The sequence below is a fragment of the Lepidochelys kempii genome, chromosome 1, assembly GCF_965140285.1.
Source record: "Lepidochelys kempii isolate rLepKem1 chromosome 1, rLepKem1.hap1, whole genome shotgun sequence".
NCBI lineage: Eukaryota > Metazoa > Chordata > Testudines > Cheloniidae > Lepidochelys > Lepidochelys kempii.
In genome coordinates this window covers 189,092,691-189,114,710 of record NC_136380.1, presented here as the reverse complement: position 1 = coordinate 189,114,710, position 22,020 = coordinate 189,092,691, and the positions used below count along the sequence as shown (strand labels likewise).

The 22,020-nt window shown below is 40.7% G+C and overlaps 1 protein-coding gene across 6 annotated transcripts in view; it reads left to right on the top strand.

Annotated features, from left to right (window-relative positions):
• The first annotated feature begins 17,942 nt into the window (after window positions 1–17,942).
• EPHA6 (EPH receptor A6) overlaps window positions 17,943–22,020 on the top strand; it is an 879,356-nt gene continuing 875,278 nt past the window's right edge. For 3 of the 6 annotated variants that reach the window (XM_073305245.2, XM_073305272.2, XM_073305236.2), the window contains exons 1-2: window positions 17,943–19,158; window positions 19,865–19,930. In XM_073305245.2, the coding sequence (XP_073161346.1) occupies window positions 19,056–19,158; window positions 19,865–19,930 (169 nt within the window). In that variant the 5' untranslated portion in view covers window positions 17,943–19,055. The remainder of the gene's footprint in view (window positions 19,159–19,864; window positions 19,931–22,020) is intronic. The other 3 variants (XM_073305263.2, XM_073305254.2, XM_073305281.2) reach the window with 2 other exon arrangements.

Sequence of the window (22,020 nt, the reverse complement as noted above, 5' to 3'; positions counted from 1 at the left end):
TCTGCTGCCAAGCCAGTTATCCCCCATTCTGTATTTGTGCATCTGTTTTATCTTTCCGAAGTGTAGCATGTTACATTTGTCTTTGATGAGTTTCATTTTGTGATCTGTAGCCCAGTTCTCCAATTTATCAAGATCTCTGAATTTTAGCTCTAGCCTCCAAAGTGTTGGCAACCCTCCCTCCCAGCTTTTGTGTCATCTGCAAATGTGTTCAGTATGCTCTCTATTCCTACGTCCAGGTCATTAATAAAGATGTTCAACAACACCAGACCCAAACAGATCCCTGTGGAACCTCACTTGAGAGCTCCCTCCAATCTGACATCATTCCATTAATAGTTACTCTATATCTGTCTCAGTACCCTGAGTGAGTATATCTGACTGAGTGCTTCCAGGATCTAACCAGAAGCACATGCCAAACAGGAACTCACTCTAAACTGGCCTATCTCATATGATAAAATTTAAATTTTATTAAATTCTTTCCCTTATATTTTTCTCTTTATCATGACCCTCCCCTTTATTTCTCATTCTTCTTCCCTGCTCTGTCTTCACTTGACTACTATATATCTCGTGTAATTCTAATTATCTACATTTGTGGTAAAAAAATAACTTCTGCTTGGATATGGGATGGTAGGTGAGGCACCAAAATAAAATCAATGGAAAGTGACCACAGAGGGATTATTTATATGAGTAGGGGCTGCAGGATTGGACTATACACTTATAAAAGCCTTTTACTAAGTATCTCAGGATACAGAAAACAACTGCTTGTGACTACATAAAGACTCAGGTTCTAAGTGAATCTTAAAGGAAAATTAAACAGGCTGGGACAAAAGAAACTGACAATTACCTGAATAAACTGGGAATTTGAATAATTTGAACCAAACTTCCAAAACTTTAGAAGTTTTACCATAACTCATTTAGGGGATTTTTTCCTGATTGTTAGGAGTTTCATAACCTAAATCTCTAAATATCATGCTAAAGATTAAACTCTGAGGGTCATGCTTAAACTTGCAAAGTTAAAGATATAATAAAATGGGTCAATAAGCTGTCTTTACCTTCTCTAAGTGTACTGATCATGCAAAGCCACTGCACTGTAGCTCAGTGTAACATCAAGCATTGCTCTGAAATTTCTCCAATAACTAGGCATGAATTCAAAGCATTGCCTCCCCGTGTTTTGTCCTTAGTGAAACTATCTACAAAAGAGTGAATCTTTTCTGTAGCTCACGAAAGCTTATGCTCAAATAAATTGGTTAGTCTCTAAGGTGCCACAAGTACTCCTTTTCTTTTCAATGTGATTGACATAGATGTGTTAGAAGTCGTGAACAAGTTTGTTAATGCAGTAGCTAGAATTGATAGCATGATCATGATTGCTCCATCAGCTATTTTTCTGAAAATAAATATGAATGCCAGCCACCCTGAACTCATGAGCAGCTCCATAAATACACAAATCAGTGTGTGCTTGTAATGGATAGCGGAAGCAACTTCAGTTTCAAGCTCCCGAGCGTTTATCATTGGAGTAGAAAACAGATGAAAAGTACTATGCCAATACCCTTTATCCATTACATATATGTTTTTAATCAAATATCCAGTCCCTGACAGCACTCTTTCTGATAAAAGAAACAATCAGTATATTCATAAATGCTCAGTTGGCAGGTATAAAGGCAGATTGCAAAAATATATAATATATAATATTGTGTCAATCTGATCCAATTCCTGTCATTATTGCTGAAAAGTGTTTGTGTGTGCATTTGTGCATATATATATATATATATATACACACACATACACACAAACACTTTTCAGCAATAGTGACAGGGATTGGATCAGATTGGAAAAAAAAATGGCAGGTATTTTCTAAACCTTTAGTCAGGGACGCTATCTGGGGTCATCGCTACAAGGTCTTCTCCTCCATTATCCTCAAATTTATATAATTTGAACACTACTATACCATTAATAGTACATTCTGAATATTTTTTTCAAAAGTATAAGCTATTCAATCAAAAGGCAGTAGTGGAAATTCCAGTAATTCCCATCAGAATTCTTAAAATGATTTCTTAGGCCCTGTCTACCCTGGCAAGTTTCTGTGCAGTAAAGCAGCTTTCTGCAGTGTAACTTCCGAGTTGTACACACTGCCAAGCCACTTAGTGCACAGAAACTCCTCAGTTGCAGCATTGCAAAAAAACTACCTCAATGAGTGTTGTAAGCTTACAGGCAAAGGGTCCAGCGCTCTATTAGCAGTGTAAACACATTACAGTGCAGAAGGCAATCAGTTGGCCTCCAGAAGTGTCCCATAATCCCTCAAGTGGCCGCTCTGCTCATTGTTTTGAACTTGGCTACCCAGGAGACATGTGCCCCTCCCCTTTCAAAGCTCCATTGCTGACAGCCCTTGTGTGTTGTGCTGATCTGCTCTGGGATACAAAGCAAACCATTAATGTGGAATGCTTGGGTTGTTGAACACAGAGGCAGGTGTATGTGTTTGTGTGTGTGAGAGAGAGATTGCTGTGCAGAGAGCTCAGGGGGGGAGGCGGGGGCTGATGTTGGGGGTTTCCCCCTCCCCATGTCTCAGGACTGGTTGCTTCCTGCCGCTGTCTAACAAGACAACATGCTGACACATTCTCTGTCCCCCAAAACACACTGTCTCCCCCCTCCATACACACACACACTCCCTGTCACACACTCTGTCCCCTGCCCTTCAGTTGAAAAGCAGCTGGCATTGTAGTAGGATGCCCTTGGAAAAATGAGATTAGGAAACCTGCATCATGTGATGCTGTGCCTGCCCCAGGAGGCCAATTGCACAGTGGGATAGCTACCACAATGCACTGCTGTCTTTGCCATTGCAAGAGCTGCTAATGTGGATGCGCTCCACTGACACAAGGAGCACAGTGTGGACACACAACAACGGTTTAATTCCAGCACTTTTATGAAAGTGGTATAACTTGTTGCGCAGAAACTTGCCAGTGTAGACATGCCCTTAGTTTCTAATGTATGGACCAGTGGACCCAAGAGCAGTACTTCAATTAGATTTGTTCTGTTCCAAAAACACTTGGCAACTGAGATCAGTTAAAAATTTTTACCTGGAATTTCTATTTGTATATGTATTAAATAGTGTTCACTACATGTCAAATCCAGCACTTATTTATGTGATATTCTGTTTCAGGTTTTTTGAGTCAATGAAGAACAAAAACTAAGAAATAATATTGCACTTTACATTGTATTTGATGCCATATTTTGTTTATATGTCCACTATATATATATATATATATATATATATATATATTTGTTATTCCATTTTTCCATTACATCAGCAATCAATTAAAAGCACAATTACCATGTTTAGTTCCATCTGGTACATTTACCAGAGTTACTCTATTCCATTAGGTTGAGGATGGGTATATTCAGATGAGTTTAACTATTTAGAATTTATTTGGAGGGTATTATAAATTATACTCATTATACTATATGATAAATAATTAGAAATAAAATGACTTTGAAAGCATTTAGCAGGAAGAGCATTGGGAATGAAGTTGTTCCAAATGAGGTAATTTAAGGAACCAAACACTCCACTGGGCACAATGATTCCCAGCACATGTGCACTGGGAGACAATAAGCACTGAGAAAAATATTCACTGAGGCTTGTTCATTGAAGCACATAAATAGAGAAAAGCATTCCTTATACATCTTCAGCTCCCCTAAACTTGTGTGAGAGCTGTGGGTCTCCAGTCAATTCAGGATTAGGGGTTTCCTAATAGCTCTATAACTGTATTATAGGGAATTAAACCCTGGTGAATGGAGCCAACCATGCATCTAGCAAGCAGGTTGTTAAAGTCCTGCTCCACATTGTTAAATTAAACCATGCAAACAGTGCAGGGATTAGAGAGCGAGAGAGGCCACCACCTGAAACTCTGGCTGCAAAAAATTTAACAGCCAGACTTATTGGTAATTGTGAGGCAGAAGTTCCAAGGGAAATACTGGTAAGCACAGTAAAGGAAAATGGATCACATTCCCTAACATAGAGGCAGTAACTGCAACAAAGGAGTTCAAGATACTGGGAATGTCCCTAGATGAGCACCCTCACTAACTTCCTCCTTGCTATGGGAAACCCTATTCTTTTTGGTATGGACTTTTGGCTGTAGGAAGTCTGAATCTTTTCCTATTTCTTCTTTGGAACTGATGTAGATCTTCAAGGTTGGATTGCCTTCCATTTGAAAACTATGACTTCAGAGAGTCACATCTTTTCTTGTTTTCATTAGGGAAACTGGCTGTGAGAGTTTTTTTCTGTGTAAAAAGAAAAGGAGTACTTGTGGCACCTTAGAGACTAACCAGTTTATTTGAACATAAGCTTTCGTGAGCTACAGCTCAATTCATCGGATGTGACAGGTTCTAGGGTAAATCTTGCCCCCCAGCACCAGAATGAGAAAAAAAAGTAATTTTATAGGTTTCTTAGGTTATATGGCTCGTAGTTCTGGCCCAACATGTCATGATTTCCTAATGATACTTTAGCAGAAGCATACTATGAAAAGATGTGACTTCTCCTCCATAGTTAAGGTTGAAGCAAGCGTCCTATTATAAAGACAATTTTCAGACCCATTCCTGTAACTTGATAAATTAAAAAAACCTGAATTAAACAAACCTGAAATCTGGCATGCCACAACCTACCATAAAATAGATTATTTGCCAATTTTGAGTATATTTCTTGATAAGGTATTTGGATATAGAACTTTTTAAGAGGTAGAACTTAAAACTATAAAACAAAAAAAAAACCCTAATGTTTTTCTCTTGCTCTATTTAAAGGTATTTATCTGCAAACTTTAGGAGGGCCTTATCTTTTGTTTCCATGAGGAGTGACATTCACTGTTTTTTGTAGATCTCTTGGAAACTTAAAGAAATGTTGATACCTGTTATTAAGTACATATAAAACTCTGTATGCCTCATGCAGACAAATCTTACAGGCCATTACTTTTATATATCCTTTTTAATCTTTTAGATAGGTGTGTGTGCATATGCAAGAGCAATTACAATGTACATTTAAAAACATGACTAATTCAATAGTGAGTGTGCATCCATGAATTAAGTGAAAAAATATATCAACACCCATACATGTATGTAAACATTTGGAAATAGCAATTTTCATATACAGTGTATGCAAATATACTAAATGTCATATATATGTAAATGAATAAATTCCTATTCTATATGTATATGCATATAGTTACATGGAAATTACAGCACATTTCTTAATTTTGTCGCATAGTCTGTGTGTGTACAAATAAAATATCTAAAAAACTAGATTATAAATTATATAAATCAAGCACTCAAAACTTTTTTAAAACTACCACATTTGACACTGTGAAACATAAATATGATCCCTGTTACACATGCTTCATAATAGTCTTTAATTACATAATCACATATTATTTTTTCACAGGACGACTGCCTCATTCAGCGCATGGCATTGATGGTGCTCAGGAAATGAGGTATGTTCAATATTTTATCCTCATTCAGTTGGTTGTCTCTGCCTTATTTACTACATGCCATCCGGAGCCTGCACTGACTACAGAATTCATTTCCACATGCTACAAGGTGGGTGAGCTAATATATTTTATTGGACCAGCTTCTTTTGGTGAGAAAGACAAGCTTTCGAGCTTACATAGAGCTTCTCAGGACTTGAAGATCAGCTGTGTGTAAGCTCCAAAGCCTGTCTCTCTCACCAACAAGAGATGGTCCAATAAAAGATATTACCTCACCCACTTTGTCTCTCTAATATCCTGGGACCAATGCAGCTATAACACCACAATCATTTCCTCATGGTCTTTTCTTTGGCATTCAGCACTGTAGTCTCTAAATGCCTCACAAAAATATATGAATTTATTTCGACAGTGAGACCAGAGTATTATCCCCTCAGGAAAGTGAGACAAAGGGACTTATCTGATGGTACACAATGAATTAGTGGCAAAGCCAGGATTTAATAAATTAGGACCTCCTGCCCCTGACTTTGAACTCAGGATGGCCTGGAAGCATGAGCACAGTTGCACTGCCATTGTCCTGAGCATCCAGAGTTCCTAGAGCAGGGGTTCTCAGACTTTTGTACTGGTGACCCATTTCACACAGCAAGCCTCTTAGTGTGACCCCCCCCATACATTAAAAACACTTTTTTATATATTAAACACCATTATAAATGCTGGAGGCAAAGCAGTGCTTGGGGTGGAGGCTGACAGCTCGCGATCCCTCATGTTATAACCACGTGACCCCCTGAGGGGTCCTGACCCCCAGTTTGCAAACCTCTGTCCTACTGACTTCAGGTGCAGTTGAGTGCTGAAGTGACAATGCAGAAAATATGGAGCTTAATAACAATGTTATATTCATCCACACATAGGCCAGAATCCTTGGAATAACTTGGAATAAAGGTCTAATGTCAAGAGGCAGATGCCATTTCTGTGTTTCACAGAGACAAGATGTAGGTTGAGTTACAACCGCTAACTAGTCTTAAAGTCAAGCTCTTGCTAAGATAAGTAATTCCTCTTATCTTTTTCTCCTGCCTTATATGCTTTATGCCTATAAGTTTGTAACTGAGCTCAAGATATACTATTTGATACAATAGCATAATGTTCTTACTAGATAAAGATATCTTAAATGTGTCAATTAAGATTTAAGAAACTATATCAGAAAATTAAAGCTATCTAAAGGCATCCTGTAACAGAACCCTTCAGTTCAAGGAATTTTCATTGTCTAGGTCACTTGACCACAAAATATGGAAAGTAGTTTGGAACATGCTATCTATTTTAAATAGAAATGTGATCAATGATATGTATAACTATAACTCGACTTTGCAATCTAACATTCTTTAATTTTTTAAACAATTTTTTTTTTATTTCCTAGGTTTTTTAAACAAGTTTTACTACAGCCTATTATATACAGTTGTAACATACACTCCCATCATGTATCATTCGTAAGGTTTGAACCCTCACCCTTAGTACTAACTATGCTAGCTAGCAGCAGGAGAATGTGTTTATCATAGAGGAATGGCCACTGTGGTCCATGAAAAAAAGAAATGGTCTAGTGCCATAGATCTGTCAAGATACCAAGGCTGTCAACCCAGATTAATGTGGCCCTAGTAACTACCAGTGGTGAGCTGGAGCCGGTTCGCACCGGTTTGCGTGAACCGGTTGTTAAAATTTTGAAGCAGTTTTAGAACCGGTTGTTAATCCGCTTCCCTGCAGGGGTCCTGAGGCTTCCATGGGCTCTGGCCGGGAAGTGATGTAATTCCTCCTCTGACTGCTGGGGGCGCTGCGCTGCAGGAGCCATGTGGGCTGCCGCCGGGCCCTGAGCACGAGCCCTGTTGCAGCTGCTGCTCCCCTGGCCCTGGGGCTCCTGATGCTGCCTGGTGGGTCCCCAGCTGCTCTGCTGGGCCTGGGCTGCATCCTGCTGCTCTCCCCATGAGTACCCGCCACCCTGCCCACAGCCAGCCACTGCCTCCAGCCACCCCTGCACCTTCTGCCTGCAGCCAGCTGCTGCCGCACTCCCTGCCCTACCCGCAGCCAGCCCCTGTCTCCAGCCACCCCCTGCCCTGTCTCCAGCCAGCCCCCATCTCCAGCCACCCCCTGCCCTGCCTGCAGCCAGTCCCTGTCTTCAGCCACCCCCGCATGTTGGGTCGCCCTCAAAGTTATATAAGTATGATAGAATTATAATTATGTAGTAGTAGAAATAAAGATAGACAAAAGAGTATATAGGTATTGTAAAAAGGTATGAACATCAGTTCCATGCTGTTGAATTTCACTCTGTAACAAATGCAAGGCCAAAGTGCTAATTGTTTCAGGCCGGTACAGGACAAAGAGTCTGTGCTGGAAAGTGAAAAGAACTTTGAGGAAACAATGCTGTTCTTTAAAACAACACCCAGATGCTCTTCCCCTGCGGGGGCCCCTTGTCATGCCTATGTAAATCTTGGTATCCAAAGAGGGAAAAATAGATAGTGGGATAAAACTTGTTAAATGAATCAAGAGTCATAGATTGTGTTGTTAAGTAAAAGAATGAATGATGAGTGCATGGAATTGAGAGCCTGAAGCAGGGAAATAATTGTTCAGTAAATGGTGCCAGCCTAATCCTAAGAATTTCAACCTTGATATCGATGGGCTGAAGAATATGCCAAGTGGAGATAACCAGATGACCTCCGGAGGGCGAAGCGGAATCCACCCAAAACGCATCAAGGAAGAACAAGAAGATAACACCTAGCCAGGATGTACCACCTGCTGATTGAGCTGATTGATGGTCATCTAAATTCAGCATGATGAAGCAACTTCCATAGACTTGTATTGAACCAGAGACCTATAAAAATTGGGTCCAGGGACTGCGTTCTTTGAGTCTGGTTCTACAACCACCCTCCAGGAGCATCCGATGCGCATCTGATAATGACACGGCTCCACTCTCGTGTCCAGGCCACCTGGCCAGTGACTTGGCACAAGCAACATCTAGGCTGATAACTATAACAACCTTTATATAGAACCTGTGTGTGAATGTCTGTGTGTGTGAATGGATCTATAGAGAAATTGCATATAGGAATATTTTGTTGTATTTACAATAAACATGGCAATTTGCCTTGTCCCTCTTACAAGCTCCTGTTGGTATCATTTTTATTAGTGTAACACGCACCCCCTGCCCGCAGCCAGCCTCTGCCGCACTCCCTGCCCTACCCACAGCCAGCCCGTCTCCAGCCAGCCCTGCACCCCCCTGCCCTGCCTGCGGCCAGCCCCTACCTCCAGTCAGCCCCTGTCCTGTCTCCAGCCAGCCCCGCACCCCTTGCCTCCAGCCAACCCGCACCCTCCTGTATCCAGCCTGCTCCGCACCCCATGTCCTGCCTGCAGCCAGCCCTGCACCCCCTGCCTCCAGCTAGCCCTGCCCCATGCCCCTGTCTGCAGCTGGCCCCACGTCCACTGGTGCCCTGCAGTTCCCAGGGCAGTAACCTTGCATACCTGCTTCAATGAGGGGGGCAGGGAGCAGCTGGGACCCACACATGTGCACACCCTAGGGTGACCAGACAGCAAGTGTGAAAAATCAGGACGGGGGTGGCGGGTAATAGGAGCCTATATAAGAAAAAGACCCCAAAATCGGGACTGTCCCTATAACATCGGGACATCTGGTCACCCTAGCACACCTCCAGGGAGTGGCGGGGACCCACACATGTGAAACGGAGCTCATTTCTAGTTCAGGCCCATCTTTTTAAAAAAGAACTTTAGGCAGGGTTAACATACATCCGTATTTTCCCGGACAGGTTAGGCTTTTTGGTTCTTAAATCGCCGTGCGGGAGGAATTTTTAAATTTTAAACATTTTTAAATTTTAAAAATTCCTCCCGGGAAAATACGGACGTATGGTAACCCTGTTGGTACAAAAAATACATACTGGACACATCCCTTAAATCAGAACTTTTTATAGGAACCGGTTGTTAAGATTTTGGCAACTCATCACTGGTAACGACACCTCCATTTGGGCCATCTGACCCCCAGTCAGATACGCGTACCCATGGAGAATCCTCCATGAGATCCATGTGTGAAAGAGAGATGCCTTTAGGAATGCAGCTGCCCCTGCTTTCCATGTGGGTACAAAAAAAAATCTGTGCCAATCACAATGACACAAACTGACCATTAATTCTTTTAGTACATAACTTAAAGTAATAATTCAAAAAGTATAAAGTATAAAGTAAAAATTAAATTATAACTGTAAATATTAGTACCCTTTAAGTCTTGGCTAACACCCAGCCAAATATTTTTAATCTGACCTATCATATATTTCTAAACAAAATAACTCCTAAATGTTAGTCTTCAAAATGTACAGTTAGGATATCTAACCTATTCACTACTTCCATAAAATAGATAACTGTTGGCTGTTATCCCTAGTAATTTCTATCAACCACTCAACATTAGCTTTGTTTTGTGTGTTTCAGTTGAACTGTGGTGTTAGTTTCATAGTTATGCACATGCATTTTTCAGGAGTATATTTAGAATATTTAAAAAGCTGTCAGCCTCAGGGCCTGATCCTTTGTCTTTTTTAAGTTTGTGGCAAAGCTTCCATTGATTGCAATGGGACAAATAACAATCCTTCACATTTCCCATAAATTATGTGTAATATTTCAGTTTTATTATATAGTGACATTCTGGTGCAGGGCAAGTTTGTTTGTATAGATGTAGAATTGGAATGTTTGGGGGTTTTGAGTTAATACATTTGTTCATTGTGCTATATTTGTAAAATATTCTTTTTGCAAGTACTCTAGAAGATAACTGTGATACAGTGAATAATTCTGGTATATAGTGAATAATTCTAGTGTATTGTTGCTATTTTGCATAATAAGTTCAATTCACTGTATGTTTTGTCAGTACTCCTGTGTTAATAGTTTTTATAGATTTAAGGGGCAAAGTTAAGATTGAATGAGTGGTATGAATTGGGTGATTAGTGAATGGTCACTTATTACATTGTGTTGGAGAATTGATTGGATACCATAGCTGTACATTTTCTCATACTTAATGGGGTTTTATGTTCTAACATGGAGACTTAAAAAGATTGGATTGAAGGTTAACACCTTTTCAACCTTAATTTAGCTAAGTATTTTGTGTGGGGTATAGGACTGAGTGAGTGATTGAGACTGACTTTTGTTTGTACAGCAGTGAAGGACTGTAAAGGGGGACGTCCTGAGCAGCTCCAAGCAGCTGGGTGCAGACCAAAGTCCTTTTCTCACCCCTGGTGCCCCGAGTAGGTTGTTGACCATCCCTTGGCAGGTCTTCAGTGGTTTGGCCTTCTGGCCAAGTCACAAGGTCCAAATGAACCCATTCCGGGGTGTTTAGAGTCCAATAACTAAGCCATCTATTTGCTCTTGCTAGGGTTTTCAGTCCCAACTCTGGGCCTTTTAAATTCAGTCCTTTGTTCAGGCTCCAGAATAAAGCTTGTCACCTTTTGGAGTTTACACCACTTTACTTATGGGCAGTGGGGGAATTGGGGCCCACCCACTACTCCAAGTTCTAACCCAGGAACCCTGTACACAGCAGCCACATACTGCTTACTCCAGTACATCACCACTATTTCCCTAGGACTCCTCCAACCTGGCTCCTTTTATCTCCAGCCCTCTCTCAGAGTCAGTATCTCCAAGCCAGAGAGGCATACCTTTCTTCACTCTTCTGACCTGCTAAGGTCCTGTAGTTCCTTTTATCTGAACTTGCTGGGCTCTGATTCGCTTTCACTAGCCTTTCTACCCCATGGAGTATGAGATCTAGCTAGCTTTCAAGATGGCTGCTCCAATGAAGCCTCTATAGATAGGATTGGCAGACCCACCTTTGCTACTCTTTTCCTCCCACATTGCCACTTCCTGGGGTGGGGTGTAGCGGAGCAGCGGGGTCTCCAGCAATGGTCCACAAAGGCCTGGTACCCTATCACAAGGCTTCTTGCATATAACTACAAAATGGCAGAATGTGGCCTTTTATTTAAAGCAGTAACAAAGGAGTTTGTATCAGCAACCTTGCCACAATTGGGAACAATTACTTTCTCTTACCATGGACCAGCTCAACATGGTGTTTTAGAATCATAAACATCACATCACACCAGCTAGTAAGATAGTATAGACATGAACAGAAGTAGAGTTATTGTTCAAACAGAATGTTCATCTGTGTTAATGATAAACATGTCTGATCCTGTGCCTGAAGCAATTTCAGCATTAAGCTTTAGTTGGATAAGGGCAAAAAGATATGTCTTTATAATAAGTCTGGTTGTTTGCATTTCTTGTTATCTGTACTGTGCCACGGTTTACAACCTCAGTGTTTTCTCATTTTCTTCTACAAGGCAGCAGTACTGAAAGGAAAAACCAATCAGAAAGATTCAAATCTTTAAACAGATATAGTATTAGTTCAAGACAAACAGTAAGTAGCCACAGGATTTGATTTCAGAAGCACTATATATTAACAAAGCACAGGAAGTTTCCCCATTTTTTCCTAAGGTATTGTAGAACTCAAGTAGAATATTTAGAAACAGACAGCTTCCATTTGTCCCAAGCTAACAGCATTCTGAGAGCAAAACTCAGGAATTGTTGCTGTTTACAAGATTACACTGATAATTTGTCTCATTTAATTTTTTGTTTTCAATATTTTATACTTTTCTTGTAAGTATTGTTGTTTTGGTGGGAGATTGGGTTTTCCCCAATGTTCTTACCTTATTCTATAGGGGAGAAAAAAAGCCCACACCTTTCAAATACGAATGTCAAACAATGCTGAATTTATTAGTGTAAATATACCATTTGGAATTATTATGCAGTGAGCATTTTAATCAACACTGGATGGAGCAGTGCTGGGTAGGATCAGCAGACTAGGAGAAAGCTCCAGGCTGATGGCTACTAGATTGGGGCCCTGATACAAGTGCAGAGAAGGTGCTGGGGCTGCAGGGAAGGAGATGGCAGAGTTGGAGGAGGGGTAATATGTGTGTGCCAGCAATAAGGTTCCTGAGTTGGGACCCGGAGTAGCGGGCGGGCCCAGGTCCCCCCCACTTGCCACTGAGGGAAGTGACTGGTGAATGGACTGCAATTTGCCACTGAGATGAGCAGCTAAAATCGGGACTGCAGTTTGCCACGGAGGCAAGTGGTTGGACTAAGGACTGTCAGTCTCCTGGAATGGGGGAAAGGACCAACTGGGACACTGGAGGGCTGTGTCCAGAAGAGGATGATACAGTCCAGGGAGCAATGCACGTCCTGGAGGTGGAGACATACAAGATGACGGGCGAGACACCACCTGCGAAGGGCATACTGGCAATCCCTGAGCCAATTCCCAGGACAGCCAGCAGGCAGCGCTGTGGTGGTGAGTCACGTCCCATTACAGGCAGGCAATGTTATTATTCATTCATGTGCTCCTGCAGCATGTACCCTTGTTGATGCAGAGTTGTTCTACCTATGCTGTTCCCAGTATAGTAGAGAGACAAGGTAGGTGAGGTAATACCTGTTACTGGACCAACTTCTGTTGGTGAAAGAGACAAGCTTTCAAGGTTACACAGAAGTTGGTCTAATAAAAGGTATTACCTCACCCTCCTTGTCTCTCTAGTACAGGGGTGGGCAAGCTTTTTGGCTCGAGGGACACATCAGGGTTGCGAAACTCTGGGGAGGCACAGCCTTCCCTACTCTGCCCTCCATATCAGCCTGGCCCCCTGCCCCCTGACTGCCCCCCTCAAACCCTTGACTCATCCAACCCCCCAATCCTTGTTCCCTGACCACCCCCTCCTGGGACTCCCCGTCCCTAACCGCCCCCCCCAGGACTCCATCCCCTATCCAACCCCCTCCCCCCCCACGACTGCCCTGACCCCTATCCACACCCCCCCAACAAGCCCCTATGCTATATGTAAAGTGGGAAAAGAATATAATATTCCACTTAACCCTGGTGACTCAGTAGTTACTGTAAAAATAATTTGGGGCAACTCCAGGCTACACAGTGTCCCTGTAACAAGATGGTGTTTAGCTACCATACCTCACATTTTACCAATAATTGCCCCCAAAATTGTTCAATATAATTGGCTCATTGTCACTTAATGAAATTACATATTCTTACATAGTGCATATCATTAGAATTAGTGTGATCAAAATAAGTCCATGATATATACAAGTCAGCTGTAATGAAATAAGTAGTCTAGCTACATATCTTAAAAAATTAGCAAACATAACTTTAAGCAACTTTCCTTGTAACTGTATACACGGTAATTGTTTCCCACTACGCTTTCTTCTATAACATAGTAAACTATGAATTGTAGTCTTTATTTTTCTGCTGTTTTGAATTTGTGAAAGGTTAAAAATTCTTTACAGCTAATAACATTTTGCAACGTCAGAATTTGAACATTATTCTGTCCAAGCTTAGTATTTTTATCTACTTGTGTAGTAATCACTTAAAAAAAATCTTAGCTTGATTTATCAAGTTGTCTTTTTTGGAAAATGTGCTGGTGGGTTTTTTTGTTTTTTTTTTCACCTTTAAAATATTTTTTTCTGCCCTTTTCTGCCTTTTAGGTTTTTGTGAACTTAGAAAACGACTAAAACCTGCAAGTACTGAACAAAAGAAACACTTGCCTTGCTGATTACATTTTTACACATACCGCAGCAATATTTTACACTGTCAAAAAGAGTATGGTGGTAATAGGGGGAAAACTATTTGTCCTGTATTAGTAACAGTTTACTATTACATTTGCTAAAAGGTAAGGGCTGTGTTAAACTAACAGCACTACTCACTGCAGCAACAATTCTATACAACAATAGAACTCATGTAAAATTCATTTGTATGGAAAAGTGTAATTTTAGAATCTTGAACATGTGACCAATTCTGTAAAATTGTTGGTGGTAGAGCGAACAACTCAACAGTATACTTAATTAATTAAGAATGTTAATAGGACAGACAGTTTTATGGAATCAATATATTAGATTTAAAGCCATATTTCAATTACTTTGTTCAGTTTATATACTCCAGATTAATTATTTATTTACTAAATTGGTCTGTTTTTTAATCCTGGATAATTATTCAAACTTTTGGCTCAACTATGACAATATTTTAAAAAATGCTAAATCCAATCAACTTCCCAAAGACAATTGTATTTAATGACTACAGTAGATCTATCCTCAAGACACCCCAACTTTTTAGTCAAGATTTTATTTTATCTTTAACAAGTTCTGTATGTAAAAATATGTGGAGAAAATAGTAAAATATTGTAACTATATCTGTTGTTAGTTCACACTACAGTTTATTGTCATGAACAAAATGTAAGATACATTCTATATATTTTTACTAAAGACAAGGCTAAGTCTGTTTACCTTCTATTATATTGAGTTTAATTTGATATTATCTTCGTTAAATGTTTGGTTTTTTTGCAGTGCACCAACCAAAAAGGGGAAAAAATCAGTTTTGCAGAGTATATCACATTCAAAAAATACAGGAAAAAATCAAACAGCATTTTTTCTGTTGAAGTGATGGGCCAAATTCAGCTCTGGCTTAAAGGGGTGCAACTTCCTTGATTCATTAAGAATATGCTAATTAGGAATCTTTGTTTCTGTTGTGAGGTGGCTACAAAGTTCTATCCCCCTTCTTGTGCTTTATTGCTGTTTTTTAAAGTTTAATGTCCCACCTGTTCCACTATTTAAGATAGTTTCCGAGTTACTTTTCAGAAATCTCTGAGTAGGCAAATTATGGAGACCCAGTATATTTATGCCTAGAGTGTTTGTATTTCCGTATTCTTTTATGCTTAGTGTGTTTGTGCTTAAATAAAACAAAGTGTCTGATTAAGACTGCACTTGAAATTCATGGCAATAGGACATTTCGTCTAGCATTTATATGAACGTTAGGTTTGCCTTCATAGTAGTTTTGCAGAAATTCACCATCTAGCTAGGCATTAGTTAATGGACACTTAAGATAAAGTGTTACCCTTTTAACTGTTCTCTTACATAACTGTTCCCTGTAGCTTGTAGAATTCAAGGTTACCTGGAGGTCAGACTGCACTTTACATGTTTAAGAAAACATACATACAAAGATTTTGCAGTGATATTATCATATCCTTTACTGACTCCTTTTTACATTATTTAACTACATGCAAAAATAAAAAGGTTGTAAACCAGAATTTTTTAGCGTTTTTAATTTAATTTGGATTTATTCTTCACAAGTAAGCATAGTTGATGTACAGTAAGCAACTTCCTTTTAAGTCATACAGCCACCTCTGAGGAAGGCATACAACAGTGTGTATTTTATTTTCATATATATACATATGTGGTGTGTAGGTAATGCTGTTGGAGAAAAAACTAATTTTTTTGGCTAATACGCCAAAATCTGCATATAGTAACCATAAATGAGGGATGGAAGCCCACCTTAAATCACAATATTTGTATTACTGCGTTATAATTTTACAATATATTTTAATTGGCCGCTATATTACAATATTTTTAAAATGTGTTTTAATTAATGAACAGACAACTCTCATGGATAGGAACGAGGCTAAATGACACGTAAAAGGAGTAACCTTTTTATTTTTTGTGAATTAAGTGCTTCCTGTGACAATCTGGTTGTAAGGTATCTTGTTGAAACAAGAACAAAAGCAAATATACATTTGCAATATCTGAGAGATCTGAATTCTCCTGAAATAACAGAACTAAAATTTTATTAAAATACTACTATTGCTTTAAAAAAAGAGTACTTGTGGTACCTTAGAGACTAACAAATTTATTTGAGCATAAGCTTTCATGAGCTACAGCTTATGCTCAAATAAATTTGTTAGTCTCTAAGGTACCACAAGTACTCCTTTTCTTTTTGCGAATACAGACTAACACAGCTGCTACTCTGAAACCTACTATTTCTTTGTTTCATTACAATGTCCTTAAAAAAACAGTAATGATGTAATTATAAAGGTATTTTAATTGTGGCTTCCATATAGCTGATGAAATTCTAAAAACAGAATCTAACTTTCTCCTCATGCCTCCAAAATGAAACTAGAGCAAGATACTAATATTTACCCAACTGTTTTACTTCATAATAGGTTGTTATCTAAGCTAATGACGTGTGAAAGATTAACTTAGTTTAGGGTCAATATGTATCACAAAAGTGTTGCCTAAAAGACTTGGAAATGTATTTTAGTTCATTCACAGTATAAGAAAAGATAAATTACTTTAAATAGCTATTTTAAAGAAAACCTTAGTAAGATAACTGATTCTAAATTTAATTCTTGTAAGTATTTTAAATTCCTGTATTACAGAACAGTCATTTCCATGAAATGCTTTATATTCTGAATCATACTTAGGTATCTAAGTAAAAATTGCTGGATTTTCTGCAGTGCTGTGCACCTCTACCTGACCTTCCCATTGACTTAAATGGGATTGATAGTTGCTCAGCACCTGTGAAAATTAGATTAATTTTATTTAGTGTATGAATATGGGTTTGGTCACCTAATGTTAGGCTCCCACATTTGTTTGTATTTTTATATTTTTTCTCAAGCTCTACAAATTCAGGAACTCAAATATTTCCCTTAAACAGTGCCAACCGTGGATTAATGGCAAAACAAATAACAAGGGTGAGTGACCCAGTATATAAAAGGGTTATTTTTAAGTGCAGTAGTTAAAATATTGAATCCACCTCAAAACAAAAGTTAAGGTAATACCTCTTGTCATGCACAGGGTTATATTGTATTAACCTCTGAGGTGGACCATGTAGATCTGATCAATATATACACATTCCCCAAAATTACTTATGCTTCATACTTCTACAAATACAAAGTAGCATCCTTTTTTGTTGCTGTGGGGAGGATACACAGAGAGAGAGAGAGAGAGAGAGAGAGAGTGTAGCTAGCTGAATTAGAAAGAATCTACAGTTCGTTTTTCTTCAGAAAATATGCCCAAAATATTTATAGCTGGGATGTATTGTGTGAACTGAGTGACTTTTTCCTTTAAAAGGCATTATATCTAGTAAATAGTAAGCGTAGGTTTCCTAAAATGCTTGATAACATCATAGTTGATAAATTGTTGTCCAGCTGGGCAACAGATTCCTTTTCTTTTCTTCCATATTCATTAGTAAAAATACCCTCATGTAAAATTATTCCTGCTCTCCCAGATATATATGCGCACACTCTCTGTCTTCCCATTCGTTCTTTGGCCCTTATATTATTCTGACGAAAATGGGAACAACTTGTTCTAAGGAAAACAAATTCTTTAAGAAAAGAGCGAGACAGTTAAAAAGAACAACCACATTGCACAATACGCTGCAAGGTTGACTAGTACGCCTTTAAAAATGACTTAAGTTTAGTATAAGCGCATCTCTCCTCTTAAAATATGTTAATGCTCAGTCCCCCGTCCCCCAGCAAAGTCTTGTCAACTAACCCCCTCTAGTGCTGAACAGGCTGCATATGACCTGCGGGCTGCGAGCAGCTTCCAGGCTCGGAAAGCTCTTCGCCGCTTGCTGCACACACACGCACACGCACGCACTCAGGATCACCTCTCCTCAGGAGAGGCGCTGAGGAGGGGCCAGCGACAGTCCGAGCTCTTTCTTGCTTTGCACCTCCCCCCCTCCCCACTCCACCTGCCACATTGTGCCCACATTTAGGGACCCGCCGCGTTATTGCGATCCGCTTCTTTTTCGGGGGGAGGAGGGGGGATTTCTGCAGCGAGCAGTGCCCGCTGCTTGCAGTGTCCGCCTGCCCGGGGAGACCCCCCGGCTCTGCACGCCCGGCGCCAGCTCGGAGCCATCCCGCGGGCGCTAATGAGGGGTGATCGCCCCAGAGGCGGCAGAGGGGACCCGAGGCTGCAGCTGACCTGAAGGCAAGGCAGCCCGGGAGAGAGCCGCCGCCGCCGCCGCCGCCGCCACCCCACCGAGCGCCGCCGGATTGCTGCCCGCGCCCCGCCACAGAGCGAGCGAGCAAGAGACCGCCCGAGGGCCAGGCGCCGGGGCTCCGCCGCGCTGCAAGTTTTGCCGCGCTGCGAGGCGGCTCGGGGAGCTGTCCAGCTGTCTTCAGCGGCCTCCCGCCTCGGCCCGGGGCGGGGGGGGCTCGGCCGGCAGCGAGCTCCCTCCTGGCTGGGGGCTGAGGAGGCTGAACCGCGTCGGCTCTGGTGGGGGGGCCAGGCGGGGCGGAGGCGGGATGGGGATGCTCCCCAGCAGGAGGCTGCCGCCGCTGTGGGGGCCGGTGCCGAAGCGGCTGCGGGGCTGACGGGGCGGGCGGCGGCAGCCCGGGCGGGAGGGCAGCGAGCTCCCACGCCCCGAGGCAAAGTTCCCGGAGCTGGCCCGGCTCCCGCCAGCGGCTGCGCTCCAGTGACCGCCCCCCGGCGCAGCCAGGACGGCAGCTCCAGCCCTCTGGCCGCTGTGGCTACCCCTCCCTCGGCCGCCGCCTCCTGACCTCCCGCCCCGGGAGCCCACCAGTGCATGCCATTACTCCAGCCTCTGCAGCACCTGGCGGCAGCTCTATCGGAGGCACCTGGCCGACTGGACCCTGCCCTCCGGCGTTGGGGGCAGCAGCGTTTCCCGCTGGCCTGGAGGAGGAAGAGGACCTGAAGCCCGCCCCGCCTTCCCGGGGCAAGGACCAGGGGGCGCCGGCATTAGCCATGGGGGGTGGTGAAGCGAGAAGTTTGCTCTGGAAATTTGGCCTGTTCTTCCCTTTGCTGACGGCGTGCCCGGCGGGCTGCAGCCAAGTCTCCAGCAACCAAGGTAACGAGCGGCGTGGCGGGATGGGAAGGCATCACTCTGTGTGGCTTTGCTCAGATCAACTTTTCTTACCTCTAGGCACCTGGCTCTGGCAGTCGGGTGCTGGGGAGCTGGCAGTAGCCATGGCAATGACGGTAGCAAATGCTTATCCTGCAGGGCTGGGGGTACTTTGCTCGCCCTCTTCTGAGAGGGCGAATTGGCTGCCCCACTTAGGGGCCTGATGGGCAATGTTTCAATGCTAAAGCACCAAGAAGAGGAACAAGTTCAGGGGGATTCCGCAGCCCCACCGACAGTGGCTGGTCCAGTGCTCTCAAGGGAAATACTCTCAGTGAGCAGGAAATGTGGCACTGATTAAAAACCTCAATGAGACTCTTGAAGACCTCAGCTCTTCCTTTAAGTTCAAGTGAGATCCATGGGTACAGGCAGCAAATAGATTAAATATTTTGCCCATTTCTGTAAAATACAACCAGTGTCTTCTCTGTAGGGATTTCTCTTGGGTGGGTTGATTGTTTCTGGTACAGATAATAGGAAACACAAATACCTGTCTTTTCATTTGTTCTCTATGAATGATTTGGCAGGTAACTCCCTCAAAGGCAAGTAGATGACTCTTTAAAACTTAGTATTTCTGGGAAGGAAGCCTATAGTGTGCGTGTGAGAGAGGTGGGGGTGTGTGGAGGAGGTTGAATATTAGAACTATTTTCTTTTGCAGTAAGGGACCAATCCTATACCTACCGAAGTCCACAAAAACCCCCACCTTTCCTGGATTTCAAAAGGGGTAAGACTGAACCTGAACATACAATGAGTAGAAAAGTGTACCACCCTGAATGAAATTGGTGTGATATTAAAGGGACTTTTTTGCCCTATGATAGCAATATTAGAGCATGTACTGTAGAAAGGGATCTTAGTCCTGATGTAATTAAGATCGTATTGGGCTTTCTATATCAATGTCTGTTTTCATAGGTACATAACTGTACAGTAGAACTTGGTCTAGGCTGAAAGTTAGCACAGAATGGTAGCATATTTTTATTTAAAATTTGAATTATAAGGTGTGCTTTCCTCTTATTTAACTCAAAAAGCACACTCAAAAATAATTTTGGAAGCTCACAGCATCTAAAATGAGATGACTGCTCCCTTTATTGAGAAATCATATAAAGATCTCAAGATGACGTTTTTATTTTGCACGTGTGGCAATTCTTGGCTGCCCAAAATGCTCTTTTAATTTGTTATGCAGGTACATGCCAGTTATGTATTACTTGACACAATATATTTTACCCCCTTGGCTACAGCGTAGTCCATGCTAAAATGTAGTCTCTGTACCAAAAGTGACTCGACACAGTAATCACTCTATTTAAAAAGATCCGTAGAAAATATACTGTGTATTCAAGGAACATTAAGATTTTTTTCAAAGAAATTAAAAGAAAACAAACATAGCTGAAGGTGAAACATACTATATTGCATGCCATCCAACATCTGAGTAGAACAGAGCATTTCCTTAACTGCATTGTTAATGTACGTTTTTTCTGCCAAAATATTGGAGGACATGTGTGATATATTTAATCCTTAACTGTTTGGGATATTTTCGCATGACTCAACTTCATGTGATATAATTTTAGTGTAGGCGTAAAATCAAATAGTTGAAGGGCAGTTTAAAGGGACACATCTTAAATGTTATTTATCTGAAATATTTTTAACCATTATCATTATAAGGAATACCTAAGAAGTAGGAAAAGATTAGAGGAAAGGATTTTAAAAAAAAAAATCATGGATTTGACATTGTATATAATGTATATGATTGTATATAATCAATTTAATTTTTCCTCAGTACAATACATTTTTAATGGATTTTTATCACAAGAATAGAAGATAATAACATTTTTAGACATGAGAAAGTATTATAATAAAAATGCAAAAATTTGCATGAGGAATGAGGGGCAGGTATAGTATCTGAAATTACTTAATGCATGTTTTTAAAATTATTAGCAATTAAGTTGATAATGACCCTTTAACTTTTCTATAATACATTTTTTAAAAGCTCAGGGATTATGATTTTTACAATTTATAACCTTACAAAAACCATTGAGTACATATCCTCTTTTGCATGGAAAACACAAATCTTCCATGGCAGCACAATATTGTTTGTCTTTTACTTCACCTTCTTGCTAGTGCATACTAAAGTCTACTACATTATAAGGCCTATCCAGGCATACAAATATATATAGTTAATAAAGCAAAGTATGTAGTCACTTTGAAAAATTTAAAGCCTGATTACTTGGACTAAGGATAAAGATTTTTGTAGGAAATAGTTCAAATTAGATTAATATTTATTAATGTGTTAAGATGTTAAGATTAATATCTATTAATGTGTTAAGATGTTAAGAACCTATAAGTAATTTTTGAAATCTGCTGTAGTGCACTAAAGAAAAAATAAGACATTTCTATGCTCAAGTTTTCATATGGCAACATTTCAGAATATTAATTTTGAAAATGGAGTTGGGTAAATCATAGTTAAAAATAGGCTCATTAAGTTCCATTGAGTTTTGAGTTTGGTTTTAAGATTTGATGTCTTTGACCTCTTATCTTTCAATACATATTTGCAAATGGTGAAGACATAGGTCAACAATATCAAAAGTCTGGAAGAATCACAAAGGAATATTCTTTAAAGAGAAAAATAGAGTAATTTATTTCATTTTTGTATCCCACCATGGCAACAAAAAGAGCCTTTAATGCAGTGTTTGCAGTTAATCCTCTGAAATGATGTTTTTCAGTGTCATGTCAAAAACTGGAATATAATATTAAAGGACTAAGTAAATCCATAGATTCAGAATAGGTAAGGGTTCTTTTCCTTTAAAAAAATAAAACTTTAAA